At 34.7% G+C, this 14,591-nt stretch overlaps 1 protein-coding gene across 5 annotated transcripts in view; it reads right to left on the bottom strand.

The window, feature by feature from the left end:
- The window catches only part of Plod (procollagen lysyl hydroxylase), a 162,818-nt gene continuing 148,227 nt past the window's right edge, over nucleotides 1–14,591 (bottom strand). For all 5 annotated transcript variants that reach the window (XM_069834578.1, XM_069834579.1, XM_069834582.1 and 2 more), the window contains 3 exons: nucleotides 13,624–13,770; nucleotides 7,186–7,314; nucleotides 1–1,487 (listed from right to left, as the gene is read on the bottom strand). In XM_069834578.1, the coding sequence (XP_069690679.1) occupies nucleotides 1,332–1,487; nucleotides 7,186–7,314; nucleotides 13,624–13,770 (432 nt within the window). In that variant the 3' untranslated portion in view covers nucleotides 1–1,331. The remainder of the gene's footprint in view (nucleotides 1,488–7,185; nucleotides 7,315–13,623; nucleotides 13,771–14,591) is intronic.

Raw genomic sequence — 14,591 nt, 5'->3', positions numbered from 1 at the left:
TGGAAGTAGTGTTAATTATTTATTTACTTTTTAATGTTATAAAACTGGATATTGTACAATAGATTTATATTAGAGGGTCCTCTTTGAAATTTAGTATTTTCAGACAACCAGTACAGTATTTAAGGAAAGGTGAATATGCACCAATTACAAATTCATGTATCATTATTAGTCTATGAATATAGAGCAAGAGTATAAAAATAATTACAGTGGCACACAAATCCAATGTAATCAATCAGTTATATCATCTGACAGTCGGCATTAATGAACGTTAATCATATAAGATTGTGAATCAGAAATGTAATCAAGTCTGACTTTGAACTAGTATACTTCTTTGGGTTCAAATACAGGTAACTGCAACTTCACATTGATGAATAATATGATACATTCGAATGAAAGTTACTGGTATACTGAATTTCATGCACCTTAACATGCTCAACACATGTATCACTAACCCACTTAAATTCGTACTTTCGTTGCACAGGAATTTATATTTAACACGTGTTTATTGAAATAATTCCAATTTTTATACCATAGTAAAGAATGTATACATAAACTTCACTGTTAAATGGTAAACTTCTCTTTAAGACGTAGCCTACATTTTTATTACTTTAGAAACATTGTTAAAACAGGATTTTACTCTGCCATCTCTCCAAATGATGGTCACGAATGCCTTATGGAATGAAATTACCTCAACAAGATCAGTACCGGTAACAAGTAGTTTCCTAATTTAAACAAATTAAAAACTCACATGACAATGTGAAAGTTAAATGTTTATGCACCAATTGAAAACAGATTAAAGATATATTTCCTGTTAGAATTGTTTTTCTATTATTGTAGCTATACACAAGAGAGACAGGAAATAAAGATGTGAGGTGCATTTTCGTGTGCTAGGCGCAGGATATAAGTGAATTTCAAAACTGCTTGCAGATACATATGTACGTGTGTGTAATGTCATTATGTATGCACGTACGTCTGTAGTATGCAACACATCAATATCTCCTTTCTCCGGTCAATATCTTTTGACACCATAAATTAAAATGCTGCCTCAAACAAGATAATTAAATGTTAATTATGGTGACAATCAGAAGTTACAAGTCAATTGCACAAAAGTCGTTAGGGCTATAATTAATATCACCATTTCACGTCACTGGCTGCACTGTCAGAATATCTGGATTTTTATCCATAAAACTTATAACAAAATATGTAAATACAAGGCGAGATTCTTATAAAAGGAACTCAAAATAAGCACATTCGTCTAGCACCGGTATTAAAAGCTCCAGAAAAGGAGTCAAGGAGTCATCAAATGCATTAGCCTGGTTGCTGTGATGAGTCTATGGGTCAACAAATGAGATCATAATATACCGCGTTCCTTTGGTAACAGGCAGACCCTCATGGTAGTGTGTCAGTCTCCCAGGGTGCATCAGCATCCAGCCAAGACGCGTGTCTGTAACACTGCAGTTGTAACGGATGAATCTGCATCCACCACCCTGCAAACACACGGCAACATTCTTAAAAATGTCTAATTGACAATGTGAGACTTCAAAATAAATTTATGCCACAGAGACAAGAAAACTGTAATGATTAATAAATAGGGTTATAGTGAAACGTCCACGGACAGATATCTTCATAAGGCTGAATAGCTCCAAGACCGAGAAACTTACAAAATTCGTATCCAAAACAAACATTTAAAGCTCTCTTTTGAAAAACACTTTCTCTATATTTACAATTTTTTTTTATCCTATCATAATGTAACACTCTTATTTTTGGATGTTTTCTTTAATAATATGTAGCTCTTCAAAAATGAATATATTTTTGCTTATAGTTTTGAATTAGTACGTAAACCTCTTCAAATTAATATAAAATTATTGAACTAGCAGAAATTGTGATCTCCCTTACTCTTTGCAAATCAAGCTTTCAAGTATAACTCCCTGTAAAGTTGATTTGAATAATTCGAGGGAAATTTGTTTGGTTTAATAAATATAGTGAATTTCCATTGTACTATGTAGGTATCATGTATGTAAAGACTCACAATTTTCAATTATTCAATTTGATTTTATGCACTGCAGTATAACAACGAAGTTTGGAAACATTTTTTTTCCCCCTTTTTAATTTTTCGACTTTTCTTTAGGTTTATTGAATGTAATAACAACATACAACAACAAAATGAAATAATTTAATGGGGGAACATCACAGTTTAAATTCCATATGAATTGATTATGAGACAATTCTGAGGGGATCAGTAGGTGGTAATGCCTTCTTGGGCTTGAATCAATGCAGCAATATGTCTTGGCTGAGGCTATGAGATCATACAGGACCTATTGATCGGGACAGCCCCACTCCTCAACAGTGGCCTTACAGAGGTCTTGGACAGTCTGTACAGAAGAATCGTGGTGTAAGATGGCATATTATTTGAACCTGTCCCAAGTATGCTCTACATATCTGGTAAACTTGCTAGCCACTATATTTTGGTGAGATGAGTATGCCCAAACTCATCCACATGTCTTGCTCAGTGTTCCCTAGCATTATCACCTCGAAAAATGACGCCATTACCAAAATGTATCTGGACTGGCTCAACAATGACTTCTAGAACTTATAATAACACCGCCCTCAAGTTATCCAAGACTGGCAAAATGGTTATACGACAACTATGCACGATGGAGCCTCCACCTTGTTGGTAATGTGGAACTGCATGGTGAAGTCTCGCACTCTCCAAAGGAGAATTCGGCCTGAATCTGGTTTAAGCAAATCCTGGTTTCATCAGAAAGCAAACTGGTTTTAATTATTTTAAAATGCATTAAAAATGTTCACCTTTTACAACACTATTCAGAGATATGAATAACCTCACTTATTCGCAGTATTTGAAATTTAATTGCCTATTAATGTTCGTCATTTGTCTCCAATATTATTGTTGGGATCAATTAGCAATGCTAAAGAAGAGTCTTATTATTGATGTATACCACAATAAAACAGAAAATGTAAGAGATTTTAAACTTTTGTGATGTGGTTAGGCCTATATTGTAATAAGAATAAAATATGGTTAAATATTACTTCATTTTTAAGGTTTTGGTAAAAAAATTATTTTGTATATTTTGTATTGCTATCTACCTGACATAGCACGCCTACATGCATTCTTTAAAGTGCCGCATTACTACTGCAAAGGAGCAACAATCTAATACAGCATAGGACATGGATGTTTGCCCATTATTATCGATAGGGTGACTAGACATCTCGTTTTTAAGATTATATCCTGACAAATGTAATAAGGATAGCATAACTGTCCCATTTTAAATGTGATTTAAGATAATAAATTAACTTACTTATCCACATTTCTTAAATTTTATTTTTGGCAATTCAGAATGTGAAAAACTATGAAGAAATAAACGTATTTTCACTTCAACCATCTACATTGAGCCTACAAATTACACAATGTTGAATATAGAATTAAGAAATTTCTCCATACTCATACCAAATACTGTAGAGAGCTAATACCGGAAAGCAACGCGATTAACATGGTGTCGGGTGGCGACACGAGAACACTAGCGCTGTCTAGCGGCTTGGTTTGAACAATGCTTCCAATATGTATTGCTTCAAATACTGTACGAAGCTCTCTACAGTATTTGATTGCGTACATATCTAGGAGGGGTTGGGAGGAATTGTAGGCCTATATAGTATTACATGAGAGCTAAAGAAATCAGTACAGAACGGTCAGATTTATATTCTCGTTAATTTAATTGTCATAACTATTGAATGAACATTATGATGCTAATAATAACATTATAAGATGTTTTAAAAGAGATATCACATTGGTGAAAAACAACATTAAAGCTACAGTACAGCTACTGTACATACTTCTTTATTGTTCCATTAACTCTCTATTCTCCAGGTTACTGATGCATTACTTTAACCTTTCTGCTTTTTTTTTTTCTCCAGTCACTGTTCTACAACTTATTCTGTCACATTCATTTTTTACAAAGCAATTGATCATTACGTTAAGAACTTATTAACGAAAACATGTTTACAATCTTTACATACTGAATTAGTTTGATCTATTTGTTTAAAAATAAGGGTCATTAACATGGATTTTACACCTTGTCTGCTTGATGAAAGAATTTTTCTAAAGTGCGTATGAAATGTTGATCGAATAATTTTAGACAAAGAAACTCAATAACTTGTGGGAATTAGAAAATTAGCACTGTCATACTTTGTATTTGCAATATGCTGATAAATGCCTGTCAAGTTTTCAGATTTGAAACTAGCTAGTTCCAGTTTGCATGTCTCATGTGGCATTCTGCTACAAGCCCACTCTGTTACATATGTTAGTGCATTATCTGGAATCATACACTGATCATGATTGTCCTCTTCAAGTTCAGCGGTTTCTACAAAACTGTTTTCTGTTGCTGGATAATCACTGCAGATTCTAAATGAACTTTCTTCAATCTCCTTCTTCGTAACGAAACAATCACTGACTTCAATTTCACAGTTGCCTTTCTCTGAAGGTGTTAAGAGCTGGCAGCTCATAATTCCTCTGATGGCAGACTTGAATTTACAGCTGTCAGGGATAATGTTATTACCACCCTTAGAACGCACGACAGAGAAAATATTTTCTATTCAGTCCTGTGTTATACGTCTTGTAAGCAGGAACTGAAAGTTGAAATTTTGTTCCAAATCTTTCCACAAGTGACGTAGCGCTATTATATTTTGTATCCAACCCTTAAAGCAAGCAGGGTTTGTCTTTTTTTTCGCTCAGAATTTTCAGTTTTGAAAACAGACTTTTCAGTTTTTGTAGAGTCGTCCAATGACAAGAAGTAGTTTGTAAAGCCCTGCGTGAGAATTTAGCATCGTTCATGGTCGATGAATTAAAATCCATCAGCTCTATAAACTCAGCTGTTTGAAGAGCTTCTTCAGGTAGTGACTGAAACGACACGTGAGTTTTTATAGCTTGCTTACTGAATGACTTAGCACCTGTGCAGCCAGGCAAACCCTCATGGGCGAGAAAGGTGGAAGTTCTATATGTTTTATCTCAAATTTGGGCATAATCGAGGATTCACATCTTTATCCTTATTATACAGTTCAATAACATGTTGCCACTTGTATACGAAAGGTCGTGCCGCTTAAAGTTGTTTCGTACTGACTTTAGGAGATGTGGTGTGTTGTGTCATGGAAGAAGTACACAATTTCTCCATCTATTTCAATAAATGGTTTATCAACCTCGCATCCCAATAAATTCCTCATTCTAATATTACTGACTGCCTGGTCACTAATGACTACTTTAGGAAAATAGCCACATTTCCTAACCTCGCGGATGGCTTCGGAAAGAAGATCCTTTAGAACATCACCGGGCGTGGAATTATAAGATAGGAAATATCCTATTATCTGCTTGTAGTTGGTTTGCAAGCCCCTAATCATAAATACTGAAGCTGATTTGCGGGTTCCAATTCTTCATTTTTTGTTTGATTTTGACTCTCGTACAGTCCAAATTCTACAAAGCCATCGAATAAATCTGATTTTACATCATACGAGAAACTTTGTTTCAAAGATATCTCGTCAAGTACAGTAGAATCAACTCTCTAAGCTGGGGTCAGACTCCTCGATTTTATCTTAAGCAGTTGCATTATTGTCTCATTGAAACCTGGATCAACACCCAATTGTTGCAGCCAATGACGTAAGGAGCGAACAGTTGGCAGACAGAAAGTCTTCCTCAAGTATCGATATACATTCGGTGAAGCGTAATGCAATGCCAGTGCGAAATTTTTGTCATACTCGGTATATCGCCTTCCCATAGGTTTTCTTTTTATTAGCTTCAACTGAGATTTAAGAAATGAATCTTCTACCAGCGATTGATCACATTCTAAAGATGAATGAGATTTTTTTCAATTTTTGTACGTCAGCTCTTAGGGTTTGAATGAGTTTCCTTTGTTTTGACAATTTTCTGCGCATTTCTTAATTTGTTAGTAAGAAATTATTTTTTTCTCAGACGAAATTTTTTCTCTTTTAGGAATTCTAGCATTCCCCAAGTTATCTGTAACAAGATAAATTTTGTGCTTTATAAGGCTTACAATATTATATTTCGAAACATTTTATATTGTAATCATATCTGCTAGCAAATAACAATTACGATATTAGGGTCAGGAAAATAAGAATACAACAATCAGGGCTTACTTAAAAGTTTGTCACTTTGTAGAGTGCATAGGTTATATTAGAACAGGTAGTACTGTATCTTAATTTTGTCACAGTCCATGTAGACTGGGCTTCTAGCTCGCTGCACGCAACACAAGAAATGTTTCGATCTCCTCTCGCACGGCCGACCGAGACCCTCTTGTCAACTTATTCAAACCTTTCTGCTTGGAGCGCTGTTAGTCGATGTCGCGCATATGAGAGCCAACTTTCCGGTATTAGTATCTACAGTATTTGCTCATACCTTCTACTGGACTGATGAACTGTTTATGCCTCTTAACTAAATTAATGTGGTTACTCTGTATTAATAATTACCATATATTACTTCTTTGTATAATTTTTTTTACTTATTTCATATCTCAAAGTCGCAATGCTGATGTACGATCTATGGAATACAATAAATGAACGATATATATCATATTAGATAGTGGCATGATGTTATGCAAACTTAACGTTATGATAATCCTAGAATTCCACCAGGTGTAGGGTCAGAAACTCTTTAGGTGTGTAAACACACTAGAATAGCAGTAATAGACTACATTATTTCATTAGAATTTCTTAAAATTTCTAATATATTTAATGTGAAAGTTGCTCTCCACTTCTAATTTATCTGGCTAACATTATATTATTGCATCTGTCAAAAGTAAAGGTATCCCGTATATGTCATGAAGGTGCTTGGAAGGCATGGAGGTAGAATTCCTTGCTTACTTGAGCTCGACACTAAAATGAGGTAGTGTGGTCAACATCACGTTCTGACTACTTTTACCCCCAGGAAAGATCCAGTACTCAATTTCATAGGAGGCTAAGTCAACTTCAGGATCCTTCTGAAAGTTTTGGCAACGAAAAAATTCCTGTCATCACGCAAGACTGAACCCAAGACTTTCCAATCTGTAGCTAGTTGCTCTACTAACTGAACTACCCAGCTGCCACATCTGCCATAGGCACTCAGAAATTCTCGGTGGCTAATGGCTTTGAAGCTTCTGATTAGACCATCACCATGTTTTCACTCACCTCATAATCTATTTTTGGACGATTGAGCGCCACATTGATGGTATATGTCGAAGAGTCATGATGTGGTCTGAGAGATGGTTGTTCTTCTGGTCTGTATCGCACCACAAAGTTCATAATCGCTCTCGGAGGCTAAAACAAGACAAAACATAAGAACACACTTAAATGAGAAAGATGACACGTACAAAAAAAAAAGAGAAGAAGAAGAACAACAACAACAACAATCTCTCAGTATTGTCACTGAGTAAATTCCAGTTATAAATTTACGATTATTATTTATTAACAAAAACTACTTTCACAGATTTTTCAATTGACTTATTATTCTGACTTCACAATTTCTTTTATGAATGTGTTACAGACTCTAAAAATTCTCAAGATCTCAATCAAGTGAACGAATCCCAACACACCTCAAGTTTTACTTTGAACTCTCCTCATACTAAATTTAATAAAAGTCCAAAGATACAGTTTCTTTTAAATATTCATCTGTTCCCTCTCCTATGTCTTACCCTTTTCATAATAATAAAATGTATGTATTAATGAAGAACTAAAGGTAGGATATCATTTTAATGAAACTGGTTTTATTCTATTTCAGTATTTAATATCGTTTCGGTATAATATTGATTTATTATACAGAGTCATCCATTTGTTTGGCGCCACTTGCGGAAGCAGAGTGGAGGCTGCATTACACAGTACACCAGCTCATATTCGGCTGCTACACCTTGGCAAAGCAAACAGATATGCACACACATTCTTATAAATAAACAACATACGAGATAAATCGTAACATTAATGATGAACAGGGCTCAATTATGGAATATTTGTGCAATTTATTATTGTGAACGTACCTAAAACTGCTTGCCTTTTCAAAGAAGATGCTAAAAACGTTCACTGTTTCCTGCCAGACAGACAATGTAGAGTTTTAGGACATTTTCATTCACATGTCCCCACTCTTTATTTTCAAAATGTTGGCCATTTCTCCTCCTGTTTTGTTTTGCAATTTTGCATTCAATATTCGCGGTTTGATTTATAGGTTGTCTTTTGAACTACGCCAAAAATTAAAATCACATGAAGTTAGGTACAGAGATCGAGTAGGACACAACCCTTCACTTATTACTCTCTCACCAAAGATGTCAGCAATGACACACTATAAAGTCCAAGCTGTATGAGCTTCAGCCCAGCTTTTTGGAACACATTATACATTCGTTTTTCAGTTAATCGAGGAAAAAACTGCTCCAAAATTAAGACAATGTATTGGTCAGCATTAATTCTTTCAAGGGCCAATTATTATTGTTTCACTTGTGAACGTACCTAAAACTGCTTGCCTTTTCAAAGAAGATGCTAAAAACGTTCACTGTTTCCTGCCAGACAGACAATGTAGAGTTTTAGGACATTTTCATTCACATGTCCCGACTCTTTATTTTCAAAATGTTGGCCATTTCTCCTCCTGTTTTGTTTTGCAATTTTGCATTCAATATTCGCGGTTTGATTTATAGGTTGTCTTTTGAACTACGCCAAAAATTAAAATCACATGAAGTTAGGTACAGAGATCGAGTAGGACACAACCCTTCACTTATTACTCTCTCACCAAAGATGTCAGCAATGACACACTATAAAGTCCAAGCTGTATGAGCTTCAGCCCAGCTTTTTGGAACACATTATACATTCGTTTTTCAGTTAATCGAGGAAAAAACTGCTCCAAAATTAAGACAATGTATTGGTCAGCATTAATTCTTTCAAGGGCCAATTATTATTGTTTCACTTACTGCATATCACACTGACCTCAGGCTCATGTAATGGACATTCGTATATAAGCCTTGGATTTTCTTCTGACCAATATCGATTATTATAATTATTCACCCATCCATGCAAGTGGAACCATGCTTCGTCATTAAAAACATTAACTTTCGATCTAAAATTCCGTCATTTACAAGCTGGAGAAATCAGTTGCAAAAAATATATTCTACTCTGAGAGTCCCTGAGGCAAAAGGCTTGCACTTCGGTAATTTTGTATGAATTAAGTTTCAGTAATTTTGTAGTATGTTGTGCTGATGTATAACTGATTCCCCACTTGTTGGCTAGTTTTGAGAGATTTTCACAGTGATTGTTCTAATTCAACACCCTTATCATGAGAATTTTCCTCTGTTAAATGTGACGTCTTCAACTTGATTTCTTGTTCAGTCCTGATCTAGTAGTTTTGAATTTCTTTACTATTTTACGAACTATGCTACCATTAGGTGTCTCAACTCTTGGAAAACGTTTCTGAAATTTTTTCTCTATGACAGTGAGCAGTTGATTCGTTTTTTATAAAGTAACAACGAAAATTCTTTGTTCTGTACTAAATTTCTGAACCATGACTCAAATAGCACATATATGCAGATATTTTAAATCTCAACACTAAATGTGACAGCACTAACTAATCAGTCCCGTGCATCCACGTGATTATTGCCACTTGAGTGGACCATGTTTCGGTGCATGCAGCTACCTGATGTTTTCATCACTCAGTGACTGGGAGTGGTGACAAAAATGGATCACTCTGTAGTATCCATGAAATGGAAAAAGTGTTTAAATTAAACCGACATAAATATTAACTTCCTTTGACAAAAATGCAGTAAATAATACAGTACAAAGTTTTTAATGAAATGCAGTGGACATTGAAACTGTTTATTTCTAACAGAACAAGAATAATACCGGTACTTAAATTATTTTATATGGCTAATAAAAGACAATAAGACTTATACAGCATATGATGCTTGGACTTTCCCCTGGAAAATTATCTGGATCATGGACCTGCATTTAACTGTAGGTACATCCCTGGATAAAATCTTTCTAAGACAAGATGTTTAATATCATTTATAATTTGTACTTGTATGAAGATCTGTACTCATTTATTATAAATATAATACATACAAATCAATCCTTTATATTTTACTATTTAAAAGTCATAGAATTTAGTACTTTGCTTCAAACAAGACCCAAGTGGTGGTATAAAAATTAGCAATAATAATAATTTAATATAGTAACTCCTTTCTGCAGTGGATAGCATTAGAAAAGCATACAGTTGGTTGGTATTGGTCTTGAAGGAAGAAAAGAAAAAATAGCTATATTAAAATACAATTCCAGGCAGGAAAGTAATGGGATGGGGCTGGTACCCAGAGTAAAGAATGAAAGATTTAGTGTAAAATCCATCGCCAACAAAAATTATAAAAAGCATGCTATAGCATGCTAGAATTGCCTCAAAATTTTTGTTCAGGACTGTACCAGCTACATATTGTATAATTCAGTATTCCGTAGGATAAAAATTGCACTTAGTTTTGTCTTCATAAATTATTTTCATGCTATACGCCAATGAAAATTATTTTTTATGAAATGTGACAATGGAAATTCATTTTTAATATCTACATCTACAATGGAATACAAAGAATCTGCAAAATTAGATCTCATTCCATACACTTCGTAATAATCGACAAGAGGTTTCCAATACTGTAAAATACTGATTAATGTGTGGGGGATTTAAGTTTTGATAACCGTTACCAGCAAACATGACACTGTGATTTTCTTCAATCCCTCCAAAAAATGTTAGATTCACAGCTTAAAACATTCCGCCTCTATTCAGGCTTTTTCTTGTTCATGGTACATTTTTTTAAAGGAATTCTTGTAACTTCATTTGCATGTTATATGACCTGATGACTAACAGAACTTAACCTTTAGCTAAATTTAAACCTGGAAAACAGAAACAGTCCACTACCACATGTCTAAGCTATGTACAAAGCCACATCGAGTAAGTTCTTTTCGAAAATGATGTGCGAATGATGCAAGAAATGTGTCTAATCCCTTTGTACGTTATTTTTATATCTATAAAACAACAGAAAACCCAGAAAATGAGTCTAACCCAAGTTAATTCTTCTTAAACTAGCCCAAGATAATTACTTCTTTAGTTGAAAGGAGGCCTCCTGTGCGTTTACAATGACATGTGTATGAGCGCAAGGGAACAAACGTACTTCAGGGAGCATAAATTAATATGCGTTTGAGTGAATGAGTGAGAGAGAGAAAAAGAGAAAACAGACAGAACTCAAAACAAGTTTTACGAAATGTTACGAATGTTAATGGATACTGAGAGTAGGACACAGAACTTTAATACTGTATATTTTATTTTTATAAATAAATATATGAACAAAACTGTACCTCAACAAAGTTAATATTCATTTTAGAATTGGAATTTAAATTATAAAATCATAACAGATGAAAGCACGAAAGTAACAATTTAATGAAAATAAGATAATGAAAATAGAATTGCAATTTGAAGACCTAAGATGAAAACATTACAATGGGAAATGAAACTACGCGAAATAATATCGTAATAGTGAAGCAGTGGTGAAGTCAGAATGGCAGGATTGCCTAAGTTCTTGGAGGAAACCTATCTCATAGCTGCTTTCTTTAGTCCTAGTGTCACAGAAAGTCTGGAATTGAACTTCAATCCCTTTGGTAATGGTCTGAATTATAAAAGTGAATATATTTTACCACACATGTCAGGTATCAGAAAATCCCTAAATTATGCCCCATTCAAGAAAAAAATCATCGATAAAGCAGTCCTAATATTTACAAATGCCTCTCTGGTTGTTTAAATTAAAGAAAAGAAAATCCATAGAATGCATACGAACGTAAAAAACATTTCCCAACCCAAAAGCATATTTACAACATGGTCATTCCTTCCACCTGTAGCCAATAAACTCTTCAAACTATGTCTTACGCTGACATAACCAATAAACACTCTCTGTTGCAGTGGCCCCACAAATTCCTCCAGAAAGTAGTCCCAGTGCTCCTTGAGTCCCACTTGTTTCATGTGGATGTCACGTGTTGGTACTGCTTCGTAGCCCCCCTCGATACGGTCATCCTATCAGGCAAGTCCTAAAAATTAGTCTACAACTGAAAAAGCATTTTGGAAACCTCAATCTTGCGTCCACATTACGAGGTCTTGGCTCCAGTAACTGTTTGTAATGTTACTTCTCCCTTACCACTGATATTGAGAGTATAACAATATATATATGTACATAAACAATAATACACATTTTGATTGTGGTGAAGTCCACCAGATTTCCAGAGATTTATAGTGGAAAATTCACTGTTGCACAAATTTTATATGAGTAATTCGTTGTCCATAGGCATTCTTATTTCATCACTGCTTTGTCTTTACATCTATGTGAGTGTGTCCATGAGTGTATGCATGCGCACATGTGCAAGTGTGTCACTGCATACATGCATACATTTATGTCTGCACATGTATATGTGTAAATGTATGAATTTTTGCGAAATCTTGTGTACAAGATAATTCAATTATAAATTTACTGATGTTTTTCAAACCCGGTAATTAATACTTTCATTTAATTGTTCATTTTTGGTTTCTTTAAGATTGGTAAGATTTAAACGACTTACCAAAGAGTTTAAACTTTGTGAGTATTATTCCTTTACTAGTGACGAAGCAAAACTTTTAAAAATTCTACATTAAAACTTCTTTAGATAAGTGAACTCATGTCGAATTTAATATAAGGGCTATTTTATTAAATGGTCTGAAGTTGAAAACTCATTCATGCGATCTGCCAATATTTAGTTTTCCTTTAGTTTAGTACATCATTATCTTCTTTTTTTTTTATCCTCTCGAATTTTATCAATTACTGAATATATTATGTTCTGTTCTTAGATATACACTTCGAATTTTTTTAATTTTTAACATTCTTATACTGGTTTTGCAGAGCAATGTTTTTATTATTTTGTTTATTTATTTGTCATCAACCTTGTCTCGTCATGGCGGATTAGATGATTTCATGATTTCAACTGAAGGTATATTTATGTAAACAATATTACCAAAGAAAAAAAATTTGAATACATAATGTCTAGACCATTTCACTTATCACTTTATTTTGTGTAAGACAAGAAATTTTAAGAAAGTTTTAAAACCGTTTTCGAGTAAATTGCTGTCTTGTGTTATCTTCAAATACGTCTAAAGACATATTCATGCTTTATTAAAATTATTATACTTCACGTGCTTCATTCCTAGTTGTATTGCCTCTGTATGCTGAACATGAACAATGTTCGTCTTAATAAATTAGAAGAAAACACTGTACACAGACAGAAAGAATGCCCAAAGTTCCTTTTTTCGGTGTCAGGGACGTTTAAAATCTGTACTTCCGTGGAAACTTCAAAACAGGTTTTTACAACATTGCAATACTCTCTCTTATACTTGTACACCGAGTAGGTAAAAATCACAACAATTATTCCGAGAAATCCTTCTTTGCATATATTTCATTAAATAAAAGTCGGAAGTATTTCAGAATAACCCTTTTTCTTTTGCCAAGTATTATGAGAGATGTGTTCAGTTTCCCAGTCAAAGGAGCCTGAGACTGTAATAACAGAACAAGATTGAGTTTCCTGATGGATGACACATACATCATGAAAGTAGCCGGTGAACACAAGCTCCTGCAGTGGTCGTACATATAGGCGCAGAACCTCCAGCCAATGAGCTTCCAATCCAACCTGCTTCATGTGGATGTCACGTGTGGGCACATTTTCGTAGCCCCCATCCAAACGAGGGTCCTGTTAACATAAACTTACATACTGCAACACATCACATCATTTAATACTATTAAACTTATCAGACACCTGTTATTTCCACTCCCCTGCAGAACACAATCATCTGGTATAGCTTTGATTTGTTTTACTTTGAGTAGAAAATCTTAAATTTATTCGCTAATTTTGTGGCAGAAATTAATTCAAAATGGCATTGAGTGAAATGTTTTTCTTCTTCAATGGCAACTACTTGACTCTGCATCATTCATTCAAGCAACCTCGCATAGGAGTGGTGTGCTGACACTGCAATTCTTTTTCCCACCACTTAAATGTTGTCCTTGTGCTCCATGGGAAGCAAACTACATAGCACTATATGATGATAATGATTTTTTTTTTCCTTTTATGGAGGGGGGGGCCCGAAGGCTTGCACCGCAACCTGAGGCTTATTGTGCTTTCCACTCCTGTTCTGTGAATGATATTTGTTTCTGAATGGTCGCACTTTCGTACGAATACAGCAAGCTGCACCATGAACTCAACTCGGTTTATGGTAATGATATATGAGGAAATGACGGCGAAATGAGTCCGAGGCTCAACGCCAAAAGTTACCCAGAAATTCTCTTCAATTGACTGAAGGAAAACCTCGGAAAGAAACACCAACCTGGTAACTTGTCCCAACCAGGATTTGAACCAAGGCTTACTCCTTTCACGGTCAGACATGCTAACCATTACTGATTAATGTAGTAATGGTGGAATGTCAGTAGGGAAGATGGGAGTACCCAGCAAAAACTTATCACCAAGTACTGTTTTTGTCCACCACAAATTCCACTTGGACCACCCAGGATTCGAAC

Source organism: Periplaneta americana, chromosome 9 (assembly GCF_040183065.1).
Source record: "Periplaneta americana isolate PAMFEO1 chromosome 9, P.americana_PAMFEO1_priV1, whole genome shotgun sequence".
NCBI classification, from domain to species: domain Eukaryota; kingdom Metazoa; phylum Arthropoda; class Insecta; order Blattodea; family Blattidae; genus Periplaneta; species Periplaneta americana.
Note: the sequence above shows the minus strand (reverse complement) of the source record. Positions and strands in the feature narration are given on the sequence as shown.